Below are 26,185 nucleotides of genomic sequence, written 5' to 3' on the forward strand. Positions count from 1 at the left end.
GACCGGTCCTGTGCAGCATCTGTCACTAGCAAGCACAGCATGTCCATGTCAAACGGCAAAAGGTATGGGGTGCAGCCAGCCTGCCGAGCCGCAAAGGCGGTAAGCCCACATATATGTACTGTAGCCCGCCACTGAAATAGCAGTTATGGGGGGGGGGGGGGTTCTGCAGTATTCTTGGTTGGTCCAAAATACACCTAGTATACCATATGTGACATGACCGGTTGAATAGTAACTCAAAAAGCCCGGTCATAGCAAAGCTAATACAGTATGTATTAAGAGTATGCGGCATACGCATAACAAGTCATACACAAGGGATTTATAAAATAAATATGAGTCTGAATTCACAGTCTCAGCATTCATTTACATGAATTCCCAACACAGATGGGGGGGGGGGAATCACCGCATCAACTTTAATGTCAATAAAAAGTAAAGGGTATATTTTAACTGCTTTAAATTTGATCACATGGCATATTCCAATTTTCAGATTCAAGACCTCCATGAATATGAGCCCTGTTCACATTTATTCCCTTTAATCTGGTGAGCATTCAGTGCATCATTCAAGGGTGCAGCAGCTTCTTATAATATTCTTTCAGTAATGGTTTATGAGGTAGGGGGAAATCCCCGGGGGTCCACCGCCGGCTGGAGCTGGCCTTCATTTTAAAAGTGAAGATGTCATCCTTCCAGTTGCCATGGTCGGCCCAGTAAAGGTTAATAACATCAAGAAATCTGAGGCAAGTGGTGAAGGAGAGGAGAATTCCTGCTCCTGACTCACACCCACTGCAACGCTGCAAGAATCCCAACCGCACCGTACTCCACCACGGAGCAAATCAATGGCCGTTCTTAGCCCACCGTGTTCCTCGCTGTAAGTGGCGAAAGTCCTCTTCTTCGTGGACATGAAAATTGATCGCATAGCTTGGTGAATGCAACAGAACTGGAACACAAGCAAAAAGATAAATAAAGAAATAAATAAAGAACAGGGTGAAAATCGTGTGCAGAATTGCTCGTCTCCCAGAAATTCATGTTGAATTCTTCCAAAGTGCAAATGAGGCAAAGGTCTTTAGTTAACAGTATTTTCACATCTCTTCCTGTATAGCCCCCCCCCTCCTCCCCTCTCTCTCTCTCGCTCTCCCTCTCCTACTCCCCTTACGCCTAGCTAAACCAATCAGGGATTTGAGGGCCTCACTTCCAATCAATTACCGCCCAAATCAGTGCACGGACCTTTGATATAGAATCATTTGTCAAATCACTGCAGATGGCTGAGGGCAGCTACCCCCGTGTCGGAGGCCATATCCACGTGGAAATCTCTGCACAGGGCAGGCTTCCCCCTATGCTCCCCAGCCCATTAATGGGTAGTCATTGTGTGCTCCAAGATTACATCCCCGCTGCCTGGGCCCCCAGATTGTTAACACATTAGCCTTTTAGCCTGACCAATGGCTAATTCCAAGCCCTGCAGTCAAGTGTAATGCCCCGGCCAATATTTAACTGTAGAACAAAATGTGACTTTCATATTTTTTTTCATTTTATTTTATTTTTTTAGTTAAAGTTACTTATGTAGGAACTCAGATCAGAGAAATAGGTCTCGCACACAAAATTAAATGCCCCAAAACAGATTTATTGGAGCGCAGTTTGAGTTTCGACTAACCGGGCTTCATCCGAACCGGTTCCGTTGAAGACTGATCCATGTTTAATCTCTAATTTCTTTGACTACTTGTATACCTGGAGACGTTTTTCTGGAAGTGCGTGCATCTTTTTTGGACACCTAGCACAGCCACAAATGTCAAAGTTTGCACATGTGCAGAGGCATGTGTAGGAGAACCGGAATATATATATTTTTCCCTGTCAAAAGTACGAGGCGTCTAGGTGGCGTGCCTGTCTGTTCTGTTGCCTACCAACATGGGGCTCGCCTGTTCGAATCCTCGTGTTACCTCCGGCTTGGTTGGTAATCCCTACAGACGCAATCGGCCATGTCTACAGGTGGGAAGCTGAATATGGGTATGTGTCCTGGTCGCTGCACTAACGCCTCCTCTGGTCAGTTGGGGTGCCTGTTCAGGGGGGTGAGGAGGGGGAACTGGGGGGAACAGCGTGATCCTCCCACGTGCTACACCCACCTGGCAAAACTCCTCACCGTCAGGTGAAAAGAAGCGCCTGGCAACTCCACATGTATCGGAGAAGGCATGTGGTAGTCTGCAGCCCTCCCCGGATAGGCAGAGGGGGGTGGAGCGGCGACCAGGATGGCTCGGAAGAGCGGGGTAATTGGTCGGATACAACTGGGGAGAAAAAGGGTGGGAAATTTAAAAGCACAATTTGTGTTTTAATCCTCCCGATGTGTGCACCCATCTCGCCTCTGTGGGTTATTTGCTGCAAGTTGGTTTACTGAAACGGCACCGACTAAAAATGCAATGATGAGTCCGACCAAAACGATCACACCACATAAGTTTTTCACCCCATCCCCCGCCCCCCCCTCCCATTTTCCACTTCAATGATGCAAATGTGACTCGAAGACTGAAACCGGGACGTCGAACTAACATATGTCAAAACTTTATCCAAACAACAATCCTGTCCTCAGGTGATTTGGCCCGTCAAAATGAAATAAAACAGCGAATAAATAATTTATAAATGAAACATTAATCATAAAGCAAGCTGAAGATTTATGGCTGTGGTCTAAGTTATAAAAGACCTTCTTTGAATGGTTTTATTCATGAGCAAAGTGTTATTCAATGCCTTCATGATTCAGTGATGTATCTTTCTCTCCCCCCCCCCTCCTCTTCTTGTTCTTCTTCTTCTCGCTACCATTATAAATCAGCGCAGTGCTGTGCGATGACACGAACGCCAGCCCTCAGTTCTCTGAGAGAAGACAAGTCCTCTGTAGTGTTTGATACACATTCTTTCAGAATCGCTCCTCAGATCAACACAGCGGCATTGTATCTCTCACAGGCAGCACCAAGATCACCCAAATAGGAAATGAAAAATAGATCAGAAAAGAAGACGCCGAAGAAGAAGAAGAAGAAAAAAACCCTCCCAAAGATATTGTTTGTCCACGCCAAATGTCCCAGAGTCAGTCACGACTCTCCGTGCGAACGGAGACCGACACGTCCTGTTACGTTAATCAACTTGTGGTTTTATAGGCTTATAGTTTCGTTTTTTTTCTTCTTCTTGGCGTTTTCATTTCTTTTTTCTGGTCTTGTTTTCCTTCTTCTCCTGCTTCATTCTCCTTTCCATCTTTTTGGTCCAAAACTTTTGACATGTTTTATCCGCCGCAATGAGCGACGCCGACAGGAGAAGGTGTCAATCACGCCATGCCCGATTCAGACGAACGCGTCAAATAGTCTCCCGTGGAAATGTTCACATTTCTGGGCATCAGCACGTGTGGATGCATTGCTAAATTGAAAAACAAAACAAAAACCAAGACATGCATGTGATGTGTCGGCAACAATACCCTCACATGTTAGGGGCCGTGTCTCAGTAAACATCATTACCTATTCTGCTGCTATTTCTCTTTAGTCATATCTTATAATAATGCTCCACAGCTAAAAGACCTTGCAGGCCGTCGCGCACACACACACACACCGCACGGTTTTCTTTTATTCAAGTAATGACTAACAACACATGATTGCTGCAGTATCACCTCCTATGGCTTCAGACGTGGAAAGGTAAATGGCATGAAAGAGAGGAAATTCAATTATTCCGAGGAGCGTTATTGCGGAAATAAGGACTTCAGACAAGAACATGTTACAAGGCACGGGGGTATTTCTCGTTCACTTTGCCCTCGCGTGTTTCATACGGGGCATCCTCTTTAGCACTGTAAGTCACAGTAGAAAAAAAAATAAAAAAATAAAACTTGACTCTGCATGCTAAAAAGACATAAATACAGTAAGGAGGCAACAACAACAACAATAATAATAATAATAATAAAAAAAATAAAAAACACCCAGCAGATGACCTCATCTCGCTCAGTGTGTACCGTTCAAAAGCAATATTGCCTTTTATTTGTCATTATTACAGCCCGGCATTACTGTGGGGGGGGAGGAATAGCAGTCTGACAAAGAGGGGCCTCCGACTAAATGTTAAGGGCCACCCCCCCCCCCCATCATCATGTGGGACACATCCCCACTGTTGTGAGTGGGCAGCCACCGCTGTGTTTTACTACTGATGTATATTCAGGGGGAGAGCACTGAGCGGGGCTCGATATAATAAGGCGTTTACCGATGCAGAGCAGCACTGTGCACTGTGAGAACATATGTTAATGCGCTTGGCTGTGGCCGGTGAAACAGCAAGAGGTTTGGAGAGGAAAACACGTGGGACCGGCCTCCCGGGAGCACACACTTGCCTTCTACTAAGGTATTAATATGATGGGTGATCTATGGCGGGGGAGAGATAAAAATGACTTTTGGCAAGAGAGGGGGAAGTTTGTTCTGGGCGATGGTGACGGACCCCCGATCGAGCGAGGCGAGCTAGCGGGAGAGCAGCCAAGCTCCGCTGTGGGCTCGTGGCTTTCGAGTTGCAGCAAACGGCAACCGACCGAGCTGCCAGGAAAACTGACATCATCGACACGTTTGGGGGGGGGGGGAGAAACGCACATGGCGGTTGGGAATATTGCTTTTTCAGTTTTATCCTTTTCTCATAAATGTTTCACCAAAGGACGCCCCGCCCCGCCCCTGCCTTGGTGCAGATGATGGCCCGGGCGTACTCGCTCCCGTTGTTGTCGGCTGCTTACTGCGGCCATCTGACCCCTTATACTCTCTGCCCGTCATTTAATTTCACGTTTAATAACCTTGTTTATGCAGTGAAGGTGCCTAAACGCACCCGCCCGAGGATTTCCTGCAGCTATAACTGATTTTCCTGCAGGGCTCTGGCATGTCATATGGATTAAAGAACACAACAGGCATGACGTATGCACCGTCACACCAGAGATGGTGCAGCACGCCATGTCTCCTCCGTCACTCTGACAGTTTCAGATGGTGATAACCTACTGGCGGCGGCAGCAGCAGCAGCGCCGATACCGGTCTCTCTCTGCGTTCACGGGGCGTCATACAGAATCAGTATCATGCAGCAATTTATGCATTTCCGTGTGTATTCTCCGTCACACCCCTTTAATGACTCTTTTCTTATGAAACCAGGTACACAGGTTGTTTCTTTTATTCTGTTTTATCGTCTGTTACTTTGCTTTTATCGCCCTTTCATTAGCAGAAATAAACACATGACCTTGCCCGGGCCCTTGTGGGCTTTTACGATTTGAACCAGGGCAAAATGAAAAGAAAAGAAAAGAAGAAGAAGGCACGAAAGCGTTCTCATCTGTAATATTACAAGCCTACAGACAGGCTCTTTTTTTTCTTCTTTTTTATTCACAGGTCTTAGTCAACGCATTTAAAAATTACTGATGAGGTGCTAGGAATAAGATGGTGGAAAGTGTTGGTGACAGAAAAATCTGGATGATGTGGCGGTGGTATTTAGTCTGACTGGGCCGCCGTGGATTCCAGTTACAAGACCCTCGTGCACCCAGCTAGGTTTGTAAGAAACACATCCTAGTTTTCAAATAAAAGTCACTGTTAGGAGTGTTTCTCGCAATTGTCGTCGCTGCGTGAGTATCAAATATCTACTCAAGCGGAAGAGGAAGATCTGTGACGCTTCAAAAAAATACAATTACATGAGTACAATATTCATTTTACTGCTTTTTTCTTTTTTTGCAGTCCCTACAACAGTATCCTTACAAATAAACATGTCAAGATATAACAAGGTTGGAGTGCTAGTAGTAGTAGTATGCACTGTATACTTTAAAGCATGTGTCCAGGGGCGTCCAGGTAGCGTGGCAGTCTATTCCGTTGCCTACTAAAATGGGGATCGCCTGTTCGAATCCCCGCGTTACCTCCGGCTGGGTCGGGCGCCCCTACAGACACAATTGGCCGTGTCTGCGGGTGGGAAGCCAGATGTGGGTATGTATCCTGGTCGTTGCATTAGCGCCTCCTCTGGTCGGTCGGGGCGTCTGTTCAGGGGGGAGGGGGAACTGGGGGGGAATAGCGTGATCCTCCCCCTGGTGAAACTCCTCACTGTCAGGTGAAAAGAAGCGGCTGGCGACTCCACATGTATCGGAGGAGGCATGTGGTAGTCTGCAGCCCTCCCCGGATCAGCAAGAGGGGGTGCAGCAGCGACTGGGTTGGCTCGGAAGAGTGGGGTAATTGGCCGGGTACAATTGGGGAGCAAAAGGGCGAAAAAAATACTCTCAGAATGTGAACGAGATTTTTTCCCCCTCCTTTTTACTGGACGAGGGCTTCAGTACTACAGTGAATTTGACTCTGCACTTCGCTCAGTGCAGCACTTAAGACAACGCATGACATCTGAAGAAGTCGAAGAGAAAGATAATTGCAGTAATATAAATACGGACAGCATAATTGATTTGTCGAGATCAGAGTTGAAGATGTAATGTTAGACGTTGCCGCGCAGAAGATGACTGAAATAGCAACAAATGCGGCCCTTCTGAAGTGAGACCTGTCAACAGCCTGCAAGAGAGGAGGCTATTATTTTTAGAGACATTAATAAAGCATTGCCACTACTTGTTCTGACATTCTCATTGAAATTTATAACAAGGGAACACAGTCACTTTGGAGTGTTAATGTTTCACGAGCTTCTGTGTGAAGTCCTCGCGAGCGTGACGATATGCGAAGCGACAATTCCTGCTTCACACGGCTGACAGTGACTGAATCCTGACACCCGCCGCAGAGACACAGAGCCGACATTAGAGCCGGCCATATGGCTGCCAACTGCGTGCTTTTAAACTATGTCCAACCCAACCACCCCGGTGTTCAGGGGGCTCACATTCATGAATGTGCCGGGAATCATTAATCAGTGTCATCGTTGCGTGTCTTGTTTGCCGGTGGGTGACAGCGATGAGTGATTTTGGCTCTTTTACTTCCGCGTCAGACCCCGATCCACTGTCCCCATCGCGCATCACCATCTACGGACAATGCCTCCGCCACTCTCAATGAAGACAACTGTCAGGCCTTTCAATGGGCGAGAGATTAAACGCATTAACAATTCATATGCCACTACAAAATCTTGATAAAACCAAACACCAGAAGGTTTGACACAACAATGGGCCTTTTATCCCTCCCCCCTCCCCCGCTATTCCACCATCTTTCCTGCACTGACATATTTACAATACTGTTAAAAGGCAGTGCTTCAGTCACTGACCTCCGGCTGAAATATGCTTCGCCTCCTTCTTCTTCTTCTTTTTTTTTTTGTTGCACAGACACCGTGACGTCTTGAATTTGCATAGTAGTAAAGATCAATGTAGCTCTCGGAGCCTGGCGTGACACTTATTCAAAACAGCTCCCTTTTCTTCCTCGGTGTAGTCGGGGAGCAAAAAAGGGGGTGAGAGCAGGCGGGTGACTGATGCGAGTATAAAAGCAAGTCACTTCCTCAGCTGTAGTCTACTTCAAAAAGTGTTTAGCTGCATATCACTCAGTAACTACCTGCAGCCCTCCTCACACGCCGAATCAAGTCCTGCTTCTCCGTTACATTTAATGCCGTTTGATGTCGGGCACGATGTAAAACAAGTAACGGAAGGGTGGAAAAAGAGCCTCTCCTATACAACCGGGGTAGTAGGTATTTCTCATTTTTCCCCCCTCTCTCCCAGTCTTTGATAAGAGATGATTATTAAGGGAGATGCTGAGGAATTATGAAGGATGTCCTTCAACCCCCGCCTTATTTCAAGGGACAGCTTGACAAAACTGACTTTGAATTTGGTTGAAAGCATGTCTAATTGAATTTTGATACGTAATTAAATCAAGCAATAAATCAGACCAGATCCCAGCGCAACTGACAATTCAACACTCCTGAGCACCACAAGCTAATTATGATGAAGTTATTATCTCAGCCGAAGGGAGAAGAAGAAGAAGAAGAAGGAGAAGAAGTCTGAATGGCTCCCTCCGTAGCATGTAGAATAGTTTCTACTAGGCCGGGCTCAACCTTCAGCAGAGGGCACCCCTTGCATTTAGAGTCCTTCGGAGATCACGGGGACGGCGCTCGTTGGGCTGTTAATGTATCCAAGTTGAAACATTGCCCCACATTTAGGAGGTGATTACATAAACACAGACACAGCCATTAAGTGTTTGTGCTTGATTTGTGCAGAAGGCATTAACATAGCGATGCTTCCTGCACAGATATATCTGACGGGGGTTTCAGCATGGTAATTACAGCCGCCCGCAAATCTCCACCCGTAAACCATCAACGCAGAAGAAGTCACTATATTGATTCAGCGCACGTTTAAAGCATATCTCGGTCATCATATGGTTTCTCGTTTGGAATGCGAGTACGACTGAGCCGACGTGCAGGGTTCATGCATTTTGCAGAAATCTGATATATCACATAAAACCCGACATGTACGTGAAAAGGTTAAAATCCGCCTGAAAGAGTGTGAAACAGAACATAGGGGGGTGACCTGTATCTGTCACGCCACACACACACACACACACACACACACACACTTGTAAATAAACCGGCGTAAATGAATAAACTGTGTTTTAATGATCAGCCCACTTAAGGCTGAAGCCATTTTGCAAACACATGAAAGAGTGAGAAAAGCGGAACTCCCCGGCTCCCCAGACAGCCCTACCAGATCTAGCCGTTATGGTGTTCGTAAATGAATCCTCTGCAACAATTACCGGAGTAGCCTCCTTCTGCATAATTTGATGAGCGAAGAGAACATTGATGAACTTTTTTAATTATTACGCCGCCTGGGATTCTGACACGAGCGGCACAGAGTGTGCCTGTGTGTGTGTGTGTGTGTGTGTGTGTGTGTGTGTGTTCGTGCCAGCGGGGGGGGGGGGTGTCCACCGCCGCAGCTGCTATCGATATCCCACCTCCCCTCCGTCTCCCACTCCGCCACTTTCTTTCTTTTTCCCTCTTCCGACACCCCCCGGTCACCCCCACCCCACCCCCTTTTTTAATTCACCCAATTTGTCGGTCCAAATGAAACAGCAAAAGGTTAGAGTGTGGAGTAATTAACAGCAGCTAGCCTAATGAAATCAGGAGGGGCCGGTACACTGGGAGGATCAATAACTCACTAAGAGTGAAGTGGGGGGTGGGATGGGTGGTGGGGAGTGTATGGGATTGTCCAGGGGAAAATGCACACAATACAAAGACCACTTAATAATAATAAGCTGACGAAAAGGCAACATGTTGTCCACTTGTAAATCAAAATTTGCTTGAACATACTGGGGGACATTATTGCTCTCCCGTAATTGTGCCGGCAGAAAGTTGCGTCCTTCCGGCGCACGCTCGGGAACTTGGTAGGATTTACACCCGTCTGTGTAGTTTGCTGAGAGGGTTCCCATTATTGAATGCCAATGAGCACGTCAATACACTTTGCACAGCGAAACACCAATACAGAGGGAAAAGGGGATTGTATTCATCTAAGACTACACTTAAGTGTATTGAAGACTTTATTAGGCCCTTTTGATGAGGAGGTGTTTGTTTGCAACAGCTTTATCGCCCTGTCTAAGACATGCTGCGTTTGCCAGAACTATAAGGGATGTAAACTTGAACTCTGCTGCCTGTTTCATGGCCGAGACATTAATGCTCCTTGTGCAGGGTACATTAGCAGATGGCAAGCATGCTTTCCTGTGTGTGTGTGTGTGTGTTGTGGCAACTCGGTCATAGAGTGCCACTTTAACCAGGGTAATCGCACAAAAATGTCAATGGTTGCAGAAAAAAAATTGTAAAAAAACAAAAACAACAGAGGGCGTCCGGCTAGTGTAGTGGTCTATTCCGTCGCCTACCAAAACGGGGATCGCCGGTTCAAATCACTGTGTTGCCTCCGGCTTGGTCGGGCGTCCCTACAGACACAATTGGCCATGTCTGCAGGTGGGGAGGCCGGTTGTGGGTATGTGTCCTGGTCGCTGCACTAGCGCCTCCTCTAGCCGGTGGGGGAGATATAGCGTGATACTCCCACAGGCTACATCCCCCTGGTGAAACTCCTCACTGTCAGATAAAAAGCAGCAGCTGGAGACTCCACATGTATCGGAGGAGACATGTGGTAGTCTGCAGCCCTCCCTGGATCGGCAGAGGGGTTGATGCAGCGACCGGGACAGCTCGGAAAACAGGGTAATTGGCCAAGTACAACTGGGGAGAAAAAAAAATGGGAGGGGAAAATCCCCCAAAACACTCCCCCCCCAAAACAGACATAGGGATCAGAAGTGTGAGGAATAATGTAATCTGAGGCCGCTATGAGGCGTTTTGGATCTTTGTAGACTTTGTGCGATGCTGTGGCCAGAAGCGGTAGTGTTTTGCGGAAGGAGGACTCCAGTGTCGCAAAAACATCGGCATTCCCCCCTCTGGCAGCTCGTTCATTTGTTTTGATGAGAAAAATGAGAGCTGTGAGTGGTGTTTTGGAAAATCCTCTGTATGTGTGCATGAAGGATTAATGAACGAGGCCCATTATGAAGCAATGTCTAATCTCACAGGTGATCTCATTTGATTATGTTGGTCACACAGAGGCATCAAAATTAAACTGAGATGAATAAATACCCCGGGGAAAAACTCCTCGTAGCAGGTATAAAGTCTGCCCAGATCGAGGCGTTGTAGTTTGGGGGTCACTGTGATGCATTTAGTCCGGAGGTTGGGGACGGGAAGGAGACAGCGGTGAGACATTCAGTATACCGAGCAGCAGGAAGGACAACCTCTCACAGTCCATTTGTCCTGCTTTCAATTTCGATAAGTCAGTGTGGTCCTCACTCAGTCCTTTGGGGGTGTCCTCCAATCTCATACATTTGATAGAAACAGACCATTTAGTTCAGTTCACAGATCAGTCATTTCTTCAAAGATTCCCAGCAGATAAGGTTTCAATCCTACACCAGGCCGACCTCCGGGGAGCACCGGGGATCTCTCCGGACAGGCCGCCTTCCTCTTCCCCTTCCAGTTGGAAGAGGTCGTCTTTTAAACAAGTTGCTGTATTATTGATGAGCGACAGCTGTGCCACCTCTGCCGGTCTGGAATAGTTGACAGCGGTAATACTCCTGCTTCACCGGTCTCCCTAAGCTGGTGCCGGTTGGCATGTGGATGTCTTGTCTGTTTTCAGGTGGAGGCTGCACAGTGCAACGCAGTGTGTGTGTGTGTGTGTGTGTGTGTGTGTGTGTGCGCAGGTGCACGTGTGGCGTAGAGGTGTGCTATTCAAACAGCCACCTCACAGTCGATGCTCTTCTTCACATTGATAAATTCAGATGAGCTCCTCCAGTCTCTCAGGCTAACCACTCGATAGCAGACCACACACTTTTTCTCACCTTCGCTAAGTAGCTCAAGTAAAGCACCACCCTGATGTTTTCAAAAAAATAGGAAAAAAAACCTAAAAAAACCGAGTAGCACTGACAAGTCCAATTTTTACAGACTTGGCAAAAGCAGAGACCGGTTGAAGTGAGCGGCCTTGCAGAACAGTTGAGCCTCGCGTTAGAGTCACACCAAACGCAAAATAAGGCACCAGCCACGCTTTGGCAGCTTGCATGCTCCCTGTCTGTATGCTCCTCTCCCTCTCTCTGTTTCTGCCCCGTCTTCAAAAGTATTTACACTGTGAAATAAACTGCTATGTGGGCGCGGCAGCGGTGGAGTCAGGAGCAGCAGATCTCATTAGTGTTAAACCATTAGGAGCATGAGGACCCAGGAGACGAGGGGTTTTAAGGCTTTGAGAGTAGCTTGAAGTTATCACATCATACACGCTTTAAAATTATTTTCACAAACTGCTGAAAAGGGGCCTGATAGACGAATTTCTCAAGTTCGGAGTCGTGATTAACAGAGAAAAGTCTGCAGCGAGGCTCTGCGGTAGACCTCGCAGGGAGCGGGGTCATACGTTCTCCCATTAGGGCTGCAACTTTCTACTGTAATTCAAAAATGGCAGAACATTTAATTTTGTTGTTATTGCATTGTGACCGAGGAAAGTCTGCATTAATAGGACAGTATAATAGCCAGAAATGTCAGCAAGGGATGTCTGGTTGTTTCTTTACTTGTGCTGAGACTACAGATGATGTGAAGGAAAAGAAAAAAAAAAGCCACACAAGTCCAAACATTTTCCATGAGCTTATATAAATTTTGTCAAACACGGGTATTGTCACCATCCCCTTGCCACTGACAAGGCTTTTTCCGTGGCTGAGGTTTTGGTTGACGGTGGACGCTAGCTATATTTTGCTTCAACACCTCTGATGTCGAAGGCCAAACTGTTCCCCTGACAATAGCTGAGTAATGTAATTTCTAGTGGCTCGAACGCAGAGCCATTGTCTGAATTGACTGCCATGAAAATCATCTTCGACCGCTTGATGTTTTCCAGTTAGAGCCGCTGAAGGATAATCTGAACTCTCTAAAGTATTCTCCATGTCTGTTTAATGGGAATGAATGTTTATGTTGTACCATGACATGCAATCGAAATGCATGACATGCACTTGACACTGTTAAATACAGAACTGACCTTACAAGTGGGGGCATCCGGGTAGCGTAGCGGTCTATTCCGTTGCCTATCAACACGGGGATTGCCGGTTCGAATCCCCGTGCTACCTCCGGCTCGGTTGGGCGTCCTGACTGACACAATCGGCCGTATCTGTGGGTGGGAAGCTGGATGTGGGTATGTGTTCTGGTCGCTACACTAGCGCCTCCTCTGGTTAGTCGGGGTGCCTGTTCGGGGGGGGAGGGGGAATAGCGTGATCCTCCCCTGTGCTACATCACCCTGGCGAAACTCCTCACTGTCAGGTGAAAAGCGGCGGCTGGCGACTCCACATGTATCGGAGGAGGCATGTGGTAGTCTGCAGCCCTCCCTGGATCGGCAGAGGGGGTGGAGCAGTGACCAGGATGGCTCGGAAGAGTGGGGTAACTGGCCGGATGCAATTGGGAAGAAAAAGGGAAAAAAAGAAAAAAGAAATAACCTTACAAGCTAATACACACCAAGTAACTGGTGACTGTTTTTTTTTTTTTAATATCTTAGATACAGACCACTCAATCGGGCTTGGTGTCTTGTGCGGTTCTGATGTAGCGCTATAGAAAATGCAACTTGATGAATTGATTGATTAATCATCTCACAGGAAAAGCTCACCCTGTACCTCCTGCCTTGGTGCCTTTTGGTTATTAGCCAGCCTCTCTAACTCTATGCCAACCTGCCACCCAATAACTCATACATGGATGGGAGGAGAAGAGTTGTCACAACATCTCAACTTTTCCCCCTCTCTACTGGCACCAAAAATCAAGACTACATACAGTCAGTGTGTGCATTTGCATTTCAAGTTGCAACACTGTCAAATATAATTATTCAGGTGTATTCTCTCAACAAGATGCAATGGAGCTCGAAAATCTATGTGCCAATCATTTGCATATCGTTCCGCCATGTTTGTCCATTGTATGAGTGTCTTTTCTCAAGGTTGGAATAAATTTGGATCCGGGGACAGAGTACAATAAGGTCTGGTGTTTTTAATCAATTATTTATCCAATATTTTAATGATCAGAGAGCCCGGAGTGATCAAAGGCTCAGTTCGAGCCCCACTGCCTCTGCTTGGGAAGACATCCCTCTGTACTTTGATGTGGTTCACCAACAAATGCACTTATATCGAGCATATCTCTCTCACAGGCTCGCATTTGAAACCGCTGGCCTGAGAGGCATGCATTCGCAGAAGAGGGGGGGTCACTGACCAATCCCCACAGCGAAATCCATCACACATTTATGGTCTCCAGCAATATGCAGTTCAACTACTCTACAACGGCCTCGGAGTATTTCATCAAAATACGAGATGACAATAAGTCACCTTGCTAGATACTTCACTACAGCTCAGCATGTACATTATCATATACTTAATTGGCTGGTGAGGTCCATAGTGTGAGCTACTCGAGTCGCGAGATGTTGAATAAAACATAACTTTGGGGCAGAGAACTGTCTGACGGCAGCCGCGAGTATAACTCCGCTTTAAATGACCAGTGAAACGATGCAAATCAGCAACTCTTCAAACGGCCTGAAAAAAAAAGTGCAAGCTATGTTGTCGCGCTCAAACATGAAATGCAAAAACAATCACGCTATTTCTGACCTTGAATTGCATTTATTCGAAGGGAGGGAAAAGTGCCTCCATACACCTTGCCCCGTCTTCGGAAAAGGCTGATAATGAGCTCAAGGTAGAATTATTTAGGCCTTGCATTTAGTAGCACAGGTGTTGATCTACTGTAGCCTTCGGTAGCTGAATTGTGCTTTCCAGCTTACGTCAACTTTATGAGCTTCACTTTGACCGTTTGCAAGTGACTTTGCAAGAAATACCCCTCACCTGTAAGATCGGGCTGGTGTACAACCCTTCCTACATGACAGCATGCGCTTTGCATCTCAGGAATCATTCACAGAGAACCGTTTTCAACATTTATGCCTTACTGCATTTTCCTATTTCACACATTGCTTGAAACACTCCGTCTTATTTATGTGATGCTGAATGACTATCAGAAATTACTTACTTTAACTGGACATTTTGGACTGCCAACACACCCTCGTCTCCCAAGTAGGACTGCCGAAAAAGTTGCCTCTCCTCACTTTTAAATGTTTGCTTATGCTTGTAATGAGCAAAGGTCGAGCTTCGTGAATACTTACTAAATATTTATAAGTTTGTGCTTTACTGTGTAGCGCTTTTTTATTATCATTATCATTATTATTATTTTGTAAAGATTGCAAAGATTCTGCGCTTATTTCTGCTCAGCTCGCAGATATTCTTGCATGTGTGCACTTTACCCTCCTTACAGAAAAACACCAAATGCAATCACCATGGTGTGGTCATGTGTAGTCATATTTTACAAGTTTGGGAGATGTTTCAAAAGCCACTAAACATTGTGCAATTTTTTTACGACTTAAATTAGCCACTATTTCGATTTAGGAATGTCACAAGCCCTGGTTATAGTTTTAGAATTGCTGCAGAACTTCTCAGCATTTATCATCAAAGTTTCATGCAATCTCGCATCTAAAAATAACTTACAAACAAGATGCTGACAGGTTGCTATAGTCACAACAAGGTTGGACAGTTGGAGAAAAAAAATCAATTGAAAAGGATTTTAAATCAAAGCTTGGCTTGAGTTTTCTGAAAGTTGCTTATTCATGGTGAAACCACAGACTATTGATCTTTTTTGGCTTTTGGCTTTTATTTTGTGTCAACTCCTCCAATGCAGCACTCAAGAAACAACAGTGGTTTTTAGTGGGTGCTAAGGCAGAAACCGGTACGCTGACCCTTTTATGACTCACAAAATAGACTGTGTGCCCTACTGTCAAAGAAATGGACCCTCCTTTGGATATTAGAGTAAACACCACCTAGAAAAATCACACCATATGACACCATTTGCTCAAAATGTGTACGCTTCTCTTGTCATAATTCACAAAAAATTGACATATATACGCAAACACAAATATTTCATAAAATATGTGCAGTAGTCAAACAGATGAAGGATCTGAATTTTTGTAAAACTATGGTCCAAAGCGCTAAAAAGTGGGCAAGGGGCTGAGAGAGGGGGCAGGTGGGTGTGTGGATGTGTGAGGCAGCAGTAGCTGGGGAGAGCTAAGAGGAGAGCGTGGTGTGCATCCAGAGTCGCCGTCATGCAACACCGTACCCGGTCCCCTCAACTGGCCCACCCTCCGGCATGGCGTTGGACTCCACCCTGGGAAGACGGCCACCGCAATGCCGAAGGGGGCCCCACGAGACGGGCTGCGCACCATGCTTTCCGGCGCTGGAGAGAAGCGGGTGACGGGGCGACTGCTCCTGTAGCAGCGGTGCAAGCCCAGCCCTGCTTCGCACCCCAGCCAGACCGACCCAGTTGTCGGTGGTGCTTCTACAGCCTTCAAAAGCACAAGTCCGAACCATTGCACCAAAATTGAAAATGATGAAATAATATTACTATAGCTAACTGTAAATTGAGAAAAATTCAAAAGGTTAGCAAGGCTAACAAAAAAACATAGTGTAAACTCCTGATGAGTCTCGATCAGCATCAGCATTGACATTGCAAGGTTCAATGCTGATTTAAAACAGTAGATGGCGTGTTGAGCCATTTTCAACCCATGAAATGCCTATTTTTATAAATTAGGTAAGAAATGTCAATATTAACACCAGCATTGATGTGTTTGACCCCAATACAGTCCTATCATTCATTTACAGTTCAATTAAACATGTTTAAGTGTGCAGTACCTCTTTAAAAGAGAAATCCATGAGGGGGGGAAATTGATCGTTTTCTTGTACGAAGCAAAACACAATTAACAACCAGTGCAGATGACCCACCACCTAAAGAAAAGAGGGGGGGAAAAAGCTGTCAGTAGACAGTAACACAGCCCTCAGCCTGAGTATGTCATCTGTCGGGAGAAGTCGGCTAATGCTAACATGGTGCCAAGCAAGCTGAACAGGAACTTGGAAACCAAACATACCTGCTACATTGAGAAAAACTTGGCCTACTTCAAAAGTGCGTGGAATCTGAACCAGAGGCAAGACCGTTTGTCAGACTGAGTGAAAGTGCCTGTTAAGGCAATGAAGGCAAGTTATATTATAGCACAGCTTAGTGATGAGTAGTCACAAGTGTTATAGAAGCTATGAATACAAATGTGCCTTGAGATTTTGGCTAGCCCTTTGGTGTGCCTAAGGCACAAACATTTTGCAAGCCATTGCTATACATTAACCAATTTTGCATTTGATCTCCATAATGAAAATCAATATTTAGAAGCATTAAAATTACACATTAACTTGGAAATACAATGATTTTATAGACAAATATTCTTGAGAGAACAAAACAGATATTTATTTTAAAAAAACGACAACAACCTAAAGTCCGTCTAACGGAGTTGACAAGGCATTAACGGTGGTGATGCAAAACATGAAGAAAACATTACGTAACCATTATTTTCTTGGATTCAATCTCAAGGGAGTAGAAGGACTTTAAACATCAGGCAATAGACAATTCACATATACCGATCAGCCAAAGTATTAAAACCACTCACAGGTGAAGTAAATAACATTGATTATCTCGTTAAATCCCACAAAAGGTATACTGTAGCTCAAATTGCTGAAAAAGTTAATGCTGGCTATGATAGACAGCTGTCAGAGCACACAATGCATTGCAGCTTGTTGTGCATGGGGCTGTGTAGTCACAGACCAGTCAGGGAGCCCGTGATGACCCTTGTCGAAAGCACCTACACTGGGTGTGTGAGCATCAGAACTGGACCATGGAGCAATGGAAGAAGGTGGCCTGGTCTGACAAATCATGTTTTCTTTTATGTCATGTGGATGGCCAGGTGTTTGTGTGCCATTTACCTGGGAAAGAGATGGCACCAGGATGTACTATAGGTAGAAGGCAAGTCAGTCAAGGCAGTGTGATGCTCTGGTCAATGTTGACTGGGAAACCTTGGGTCCTAGCATTCATCTGGATGTTACTTGGACACATACCACCTACCTAAACATTGTTGCAGACCAACTACACCCCTTCATGACAGTGGTATTCCCTGAAGGCAGTGGCCTCATTCAACAGGATAATGCACCCTACCACAATGCAAAAATTGTTCAGGAATGGTTTGAGGAACATGACAGAGCTCAAGGTGTTACCTTGTCCTCCAAATTCCTAAGATCGCAATCCAATTGAGCAGCTGTGGGATGTACCGGAAAGCTATTCTGATCCATGGAGGCCCCACTTAAAGGATCTGCTGCTAAAATCTTGTTGCAAGATACTAGAGGACACCTTCAGAGTTCTTGTGGAGACCATGCCTTGATGGGTCAGAACTGTTTTGTGGCACAAGGGGGACCTACACAATATTAGGCAGATGGTTTTAATGTTTTGGTTGATCAGTGTATCCCAGATGTAAAGTCTACAACCTCTTAAAATTTACTGCTTATATATAAACTAATTCAAATTATTAAAAATCTTTAAAAATGACAGCTGCCCAAATTTGGGCAGTCGACAGAATTTAAACACCAGGCAACAGACGATGCAAGTGTTCCTCTTCTATGTAGTCCATGACCTCTACAGACATGTGGTATTTTTCTGGTGCTACTTGTACAGACTGGTGATTATGGTTCATTTAGCTCAACTAAAACATCTGTAAATGGCACAAAGCAGACATCCCACAGTCGTTGTTTTTAATTAAAATTAACATTTGGCCCATGAGGGGGAAAAAATTAAACTTGAACATCTTGATGCTCTGGGTCAATTGTTAAGGGTTTAGTCAGTCACCAGTTCTGGTCATACATGACAAGAAGCCAATCTCCACTCTGAACATCATTAGGGTATCCCAGTTGTCATGCCCTCAGGTCCTCTGCTGGGCTCTTTCTCCATCAACATCGCCAGAGGACTTTGTACTTCAACAGCACTAGAATCATCATGTTCATCTAGGTCCTGAGGGATCCCATCCAAAGAGTGAGTAACTGGACGGAAACACTGGCAAATCTGTGGCTCACTGCAAAAACATGAAATGTGCCTACAATGGATGATATTCCCTTGAGCTAATTTGATGAATCTTCCTTGTTCCAGGAATGGGTTTCAGAGGTTACATGAGGAGAGTGTCATAGTACAGAAAATCATCATTGGTGACATATTGTAGCTTGACACCACTTAGGCTGCTGGACAACATCTCATAAAACATCTGCCATCCACAAGTCCCGACCTCTCAGCAAAATACTGTCTGCACATCTCTTTATTCTTACCCCGATGCTATCTGGGGTACCCTTGCCATGTGAGTAGGGAAGAAATTCCACATTGCATTCTTGAATCCCAGTCAGGGAGGGACAGCATAAAGGAGAAAGCTCTTTTTATTTTTCTACTGTTTGCTTGGACCATCTGACCAAAAGTGGACAGTGTCAATATTTGGAAATCTGGCATGAATATCTGTCAGGATTTGATCCATATACATCCAGATGGCTGCAACATCCTGGCGCTTAGACTCTGAGATTGTGCAGAATCCTGCCTTTTCATGTTTGGTGTAGAACATGCTCGTACAAAGTGTGATCCGTGGGAAGTTTTGCCCATTGCGACAGGATCGTACCTCTGAGCTGAATTTACATTACCAGGCCCCAGAGAAGTCAACAGGCACAATAAATGTGGTTTCATTACAATTTGTTATCGTTCCTGTACTCCTTGGTTTGATTTTGAACTAAGTGAACATGGGTGGTTGTCTCATTTCTTAGTTTGTCTTGATAGAGAATCATACGCTCTGAAAGAGTGCCAGTGTGTTTCTCAAGTTTGGTATGAAAGTGAGCTCTATCTTCTGTTAGCTCCTCAATAGAGTTCCACTGCTTCCACTCCACCTGTGTTTTCCTTTGCTCTGGAAAAAGATCTGAATATTTGTTTAGACATAAGGAGTAGGTATGTAAAAGACAAGATTCACTTGCTGGAGATCAACACAGAAGTTGGAAACTCTCTTCACGTTTGCTGGTTGCCACAGCATTGAATGACTTCAGTATCTCGAGCATCAATGCTGCTTTCTCATGGTACTGACATTGACATGTCTTTCAATCTGAGGCTGTTGGAGATGTGATGTAGAATGGATGCAATACACAGAAGGATGAATAAGTCTAACTTTTGGGTCTGGCTAGATAAATGCAGTGTGAAGATCTGCATTGCATCTTTCACAATCATCCTTTGACATTTTACTTTTTTCCTGGTGATGGTGTCTTACTTGCCTATTGTTATCCTTGCATTTTTTCCAAAAACTTGTGTACACTTAGGGAGACGGTCTGGAGAAAACTAGGCTTTCTTTGTTTTGTTATATTTTCTCTATGTATTTTGTAAGTCAAGCCAAACTCATGAAACTAACGGATAAGGCGATACTTCTTGAGAATTCTGGACAAAGACAGTTTTGGATGCTGTGATAGAAGCTTGCTTCTTCTGTGAGTGTGAGGGGCATTTCTTTTCAGCTCTGCAATCATCACATGGTGGAAGAGCAGTGATCTTTTGATGAAAAGATTTCTGAGTGTGCTCCCTTGAAGCATCATATCTGTTTGGGTCCGAGGTGAGTCTTGTGTCTTCACATTTTGAATACATTTTCCACGTTCAAGTCGCTTTCTCAGCTTGTCCCTCTGTTTCGCTAAATTGTCAAGTTTGTCTTTCAATGCTTTAATCTCTCTGGAGTGTCTTTTCCTAGTTTTGCGTCTTTCTCTTTCAACAACAAATAACTGCCTACTACTCTTTGGCTCCTCAAAACCGATGTCTAAAGGACTCTGTGGCAAGGTATCTAGATCTTGCTGGCCTTCCTGTGTTCTTTTCCTGCATTCTCTTGACTCTTTCTGCACTTGTTTCCAAAACCTCTTATTTCTCTTTGCTCCGAATAATTGATGTTGTTTATTTTACCCAAAATGGGTGTAGGGGCACAGTAAGAGGGCGCATTATTCAAAATCAGGTGGCACAATGCTTGTTTCATGTCAAACAAAACCAAATATTACCCCTGCGTCGGCCTGGTCAGACCCATGTCTAAGCACAGACATTGTGTGGTAGTTTTCAGGCTCATATCACATTGGAATTGGTGTTAATGACTGTTGTGTGTGCACTTGGCAACTCTGCACCTCCCGAACAAGGACATCAGTTTCCTCCTGGGAGATATCCTGCTGGTCTGGACTTCCGCCATCCATTGCAAAATTGGCAGTTTTCGCCATGACAGAGATTGTGCTGCTTTTAAAGAGAATGAGTTGGGCGTCCGGATAGCGTAGCGGTCCATGCCGTTGTTTACCAACACGGGATCTCCGGTTCAAATCCCCGTGTTACCTCCGGCTTGGTCGGGCGTCCCTGCAGACACAATTGGCCGTGTCTGCGGGTGGGAAGCTGGATGTGGGCAAGAGTGGGATAATTGGCTATGTACAATTGGGGAGAGAAAAAAGGAATGAGAGGATCTGATTTGATCGGCCGTAATAGCCTGGGTGCGTAAGACGGCGTCGTTCGACTTCCGACGCACGAGTACTTGCACAACAACTTCCGGTCTGGTTTGCTGAGAAGAGATGGCTGTTTTACACTCGCTGTTGGCAGGACCTCCCTAAAAATCACGGTCAACGATGTACATCGCATCGTGAGTGCTTCCTCGGTAGCTTCGATGAGCAAAAAAGAAAAGGGGTTTAAGATGTATATTTTGAGCTACATCGACAACTACGAGGGTGAGTAACGGCATCATTAGAACCATGCTAACACTAGCTAGCTAGCTAACAAACGTTAGCTGGCTGCCTTGCAACTAACGTTACCTTGCTACTTTGTTTTTATTAGTCAGCTAATGCTGCTAACTTAATCTACATTCAAAATCACAAAATCAGTAACGTGTGTGTGTGAGAGAGAGAGGCATGGTGGGGGGTGGAGAGACTGAACAGTAAATAAAATGATACAAATCAGACATACCTGGTGTAAAACCGAATGTCCTCATGGGAACCTGCAAATCGCCTCAGGCTGAATTTGGACTGTAGCTGGACGGTCTCTAGTTGTTTCTGGCGCACTTCTATTCGTTTCCTCATTGACTCGTTTTGGGCCAGGGCGTCATCCAAATCGGCAGGATTAGGAGCCACGCAATAGTCATGCTCTTGCAGGCAGCTGCTGACATCCATCTCATTATCAGAGGAGTCCAGAGCTGGCAGAGGGGCGACAGCAGGACGCTCCCGGCGCTCCCACACACCTAGCCTGGGTGCGGGTTTGGAGTACTCATTCGACGCAGAGTGTGGGGCGAGACACCGTAATACACCTGTAGCCGGCACAGCGAAATCACCCGGTTCAAAATGCCGACAACACACTTTTGTACTCTTGGTGGCGGTAAATGCATCCCTCCGAATCTTCGCTAGCTACTCAGCTCTTTCCTCGCAGTTACTAGGGGATAAATGGAAACTTAAAGAGAATCATAGTGCGCCGAATTCGCACACTGTGGCACACAACAGTGCTCGGCGTGGTTGCTTCACGGCGTTGATACTTGAACGCCACTTTTTGCCCTGTTTGATTCATTGATTTTTCGGACGAAATTAAGATTTCGGACGAATAGCTTAGCAGCTAACTAATGACTCAGTAGGACGTAAGCATCCGGTTCTACCGGAAGTTCTTATACAGACACGCCCGGAAGTTCCGCAGCGCAAAATTGATGCGCCGAGCCTATTGAAGCCAGCCCCCACCACACCTACTGATAATTTATTCCTTTTCCAACCCTTTTACAACTGCATCTCAGTTGTGCCCGATTACTGCCAGCACAGCATGTCCCGAAATTAACAAAAAAGTATTGGCTACACCTTAGTGCGACTTCCGCCGTTAACTCGCGCCGGCGCCTTCAACTGCGCCGTGAACCGGAAACTGGAGCCCTCAAGGGAATGAAAACAAAATTAAAAACTTAACAGATCTACGTGGTCTCATTGCATGAGAAATAACAAGTGTTAAAAGGGTCCTCAGAGTTTTAGCTGCCCACAATAATTCCTGATTTAAAAGAGTTGGGGGAGGGGGGGCGATCAAGAAACAAGTTTAACCGACTAGAAAGTACATTAAAATACATTTTGAATTGTAACTTTTGATACTCATGAAATTATTTGCTCAGCTACTTATACATAGTAATTACGCTTCTATATTTTGCATTACTTGTAATTCTTTTTAAACTATTATAATGAGACCTGCTTCAGGACAAGGGTTTCTTCAGGCACTGGTCACATATCATTTAGAACTTATCAAACAACATGAAATCATATTTTGTTGCGCTAACATTGCTCTGGTTAGTCTTTTGGTTATTTGTATGAATAATATGTACATTTTCTAGCCCGAAACTGCGTTTTATCTTGCGGACATGTTTCCCCCCCAGATCTCAAGTGTCACTGGTGTATCAAACAAAAGCATAGCTTTAAATTACTTATTTGTGAATGTCTAAACTTTATCAAAACTATATGGGTTTTTGTGAAAAACAAAAACAACAACTACCCATTTGGGCGCCTATCTAGAAAAAAGAAAACCATCCCCACAAAAAACAAAAAAACAAAACAAAAAACGTATCTAACCAACCCAGGTACAGTTGTTTTGGGTTGCCATTTTTCAATTTAGTTCAGTGGTCCAGCGTGGTTCCGTGCTCCCTCCTCGCCCCTGAATGAATAGCTCAGGATGTGCTGCTCTGTACCGTTCAGTCGTCAGCCGCATCCCTTGGTGTACAATTATGGTGGGATAATCTGTTGACATGAACTCGTTTCCTGTTCATTGTTTTACCGTTCCAGCCCAGCAGTCTTCTCCGCTTTGCCCCTGTCAGTGTGACTCTGCACCACCAGATTTCTCCTGTTTTCTTTGCAAATCAAGTCATGTAGTCATATTATTATACCCAGCACAAAGAACACAAAATCAGTGATTAAAAATTAAGTACTCTTATCTCTCTGTGAATTATCTCTGTCCCCAGAGAGAGGATGCTATTTTGCTGGTTTGCGGGCGTCTTTTGTTCCCAATTTAGAAGCTTGTCGCTGTTTATTGTTAATTTTTGATGCTCCGTTTGATATTCCATTCACTTTTCTCTCTGACATGCACCGAAAACATCTTTATCAAAGTGTCAGTTATGTGGCTTGTGTTGTCAGGATATCTGTCAGGTTTGCCCTATACTTTACATTTCCCCGAAGAGGGTGTGAATCCTACGGCCTGGCAGAGATGAGCGCTGAAACGTGCCTTACAACCTCCCATCCTCAGATTCAGAAATCAATATGTTCTCTTAGTCTCCATTCCATCTGAAAGAAGACTTTAAACCCAAAATCTATGAGGTCATCAATTTTGAGCTCTGACTGACTTAAAGTTGACTAGAAAGTTCCCAATGCAGTTTCCTCATGTGCATTGGATGCAAATATCCATTCCCCTGTATGGGTCCTCTCTAGGAATTACAGACGTGTTAACGACTGTGTTTTTTTTCTTGCAGGAGGCCTGTCAGCTTGGTAAAATAACTTCTGGAAATGTAAGTCTTTATTTAATTTGTGTTCTTTGACCATTTCACCTCACCCCACCCCACCCCACCACCACCCATGCATGTGGGTCTCCCTAAGCAGCATGCATCACACTGTACAACTTGCCATTCCATGATTATACGTTAGGTCAGTGACTCCAATTATGCACGTAAACTGTTAGACTGACAAATCTATTTCAATAGCTATCACTGGTTATGTCAAAATATGCATGTATTCTTGTGGAGTTGTCACAAGGGAAGGTTTTTATCACAGTAATTTACAGTTTGTCTAGAGCAGCAGCCCATATGTCAAGGTAAAGAAAAAGTCTCATCTCGTGGTAGGAACTTGTTCTTAGAAAACTAAATTAAAGTTATACTTAGACGCAGCGGGGTGAAAATACTTTTCACGCCAAATTCTCCACGTTGTCACATGTTTGATTGTACTACGCTGCCTGACTTAGCTCAATCACGGCACCAAAGACACAGGAAATGACTCCTTTTTTTACTTTCAACCTTTACCAGCAAATGGAATTGTTGTGTTGTGACCACAACTTAACACTCCCTGTTAACACCTCGTTGTTTTTGCAATTCACTCTTGCATCCAGCCATTTTCACCAGTCCTTGCTCTGTGTAAAAGGGCAGAGCTGTGTTTGGTTGACACGGTGAGAAAACATGTTTTCAGCCACTTGCACTGTAGAAAATTATATTTTCACTGTTGGTGCCAGGATAAAATGCTCATATCAGGGGCTGGAAAACATCAGTGCAGCCAGGGCAGTTTTTGTCCACAAGTCACTTCCAGCTTGCACAGTGCAAGACCACAAATGTGTTTTTTTTTTTTTTTGTCAAACATTATTTCACTTTACGGTAGATGTGTAATGCAATCAAAGATATGGCTGTACCCTGTCAGTATCTAAAACGTCATGACAATATTGTTTGATTCGATCACAGCAGAATGCAATTTCATAGAGCTCTAATGTTTTGTTTTGTTTCTTTTTTTTTTTGGATGAAAGTAGGTCAGTATTGAACTACTGTTGATTGTTCGAATCAAGATTTCCACTATGCTGATATACAGCTTCATACAGCTAGCAAGGGAAAAACGTTACAATCACTTTTAAAGTACATGGTCCATGAAAAGAGGGGTTGTTGAAAATGACTTGATAGTGATTTGCAGCTGAAACAGATAGACATTTACTCAGTTTGTAATGTATTATTCCTGTATTTCTTTTTTTTGGGGGGGAGGGGATTTTAGCCCCCTTTTTCTCCCCCAATTGTACTTGGCCAATTACCCCACTCTTCTGAGCCGTCCTGGTCGCTGCTCCACCCCCTCTGCCGATCCGGGGAGGGCTGCAGACTACCACATGCCTCCTCCGAAATATGTGGAGTCGCCAGCCGCTTCTCTTCACCTGACAGTGAGGACTTTCACCAGGAGGACGCAGCGCGTGGGAGGATCACGCTATTCCCCCAGTTCACCCCCCTGAACAGGCGCCCCGACCGACCAGAGAAGGCGCTAGTGCAGCGACCAGGACACATACCCACATCCGGCTTCCCACCCGCAGACACGACCAGTTGTGTCCGTAGGGACGCCCAACCAAGCCGGGGTTAACATGGGGATTTGAAGTGATCCCTGTGTTGGTAGGCAACGGAATAGACCGCTATGCTACTCGGACGCCCCCTTATTCTTTTATTTCTTGACAGGATCTCGTCATCCTCACATGTTTCTGCAAATCCGTTTTTCAAATAAATTCCAAATCATCAATTGCAACACTTTTTCCACAACTGAGTATACACAATGTGTGCAAAAAGCAAACACACACATGTGATAGACAGATAGATAGATAGATAGATAGATAGATAGATAGATAGATAGATAGATAGATAGATAGATAGATAGATAGATAGATAGATAGATAGATAGATAGATAGATAGATCTACCTTTTATATTGTTAGTAGTGTTACAAAATCTTGGCATGGAGACATACACGATGGCGGATTATATACGACATAGACATATTGTTTTTTGTTTTTTTGTTTTTTGCCTTCTCATCTGACAAGTGAGACATTAAAGATCACCATTTCCCCCCTGAACAGCTTTATGCAAGTCTAGGTGTGCCCGCGAGCTGATCCTTATCTGAAATGGCAGAGTCAATCTCTCCTGATCCACAGCTAAGTGGTTCCTGTTTATCACTCAAAACGAGCCGGTTGTCAGTCAAGCTCTTCTCCATGCAACACCGCCTTTATACCTGCTAGCTGGTTGTTGTTGCAGGGAGAGGAGGGTGCCTGAGAGAGAGAGAGAGAGAGAGAGAGAGAGAGAGAGAGAGAGA

At 45.0% G+C, this 26,185-nt stretch overlaps 1 protein-coding gene across 1 annotated transcript in view; it reads left to right on the forward strand.

Annotated features, from left to right (window-relative positions):
• pcdh11 (protocadherin 11) overlaps positions 1-26,185 on the forward strand; it is a 168,245-nt gene that overhangs the window by 73,155 nt on the left and 68,905 nt on the right. The window contains 1 exon segment of the mRNA XM_056286125.1: positions 23,840-23,875. Coding sequence (XP_056142100.1) covers positions 23,840-23,875 — 36 coding nt within the window.

The sequence above is a fragment of the Lampris incognitus genome, chromosome 1 (assembly GCF_029633865.1).
Source record: "Lampris incognitus isolate fLamInc1 chromosome 1, fLamInc1.hap2, whole genome shotgun sequence".
In the NCBI taxonomy this organism is placed as follows: domain Eukaryota; kingdom Metazoa; phylum Chordata; class Actinopteri; order Lampriformes; family Lampridae; genus Lampris; species Lampris incognitus.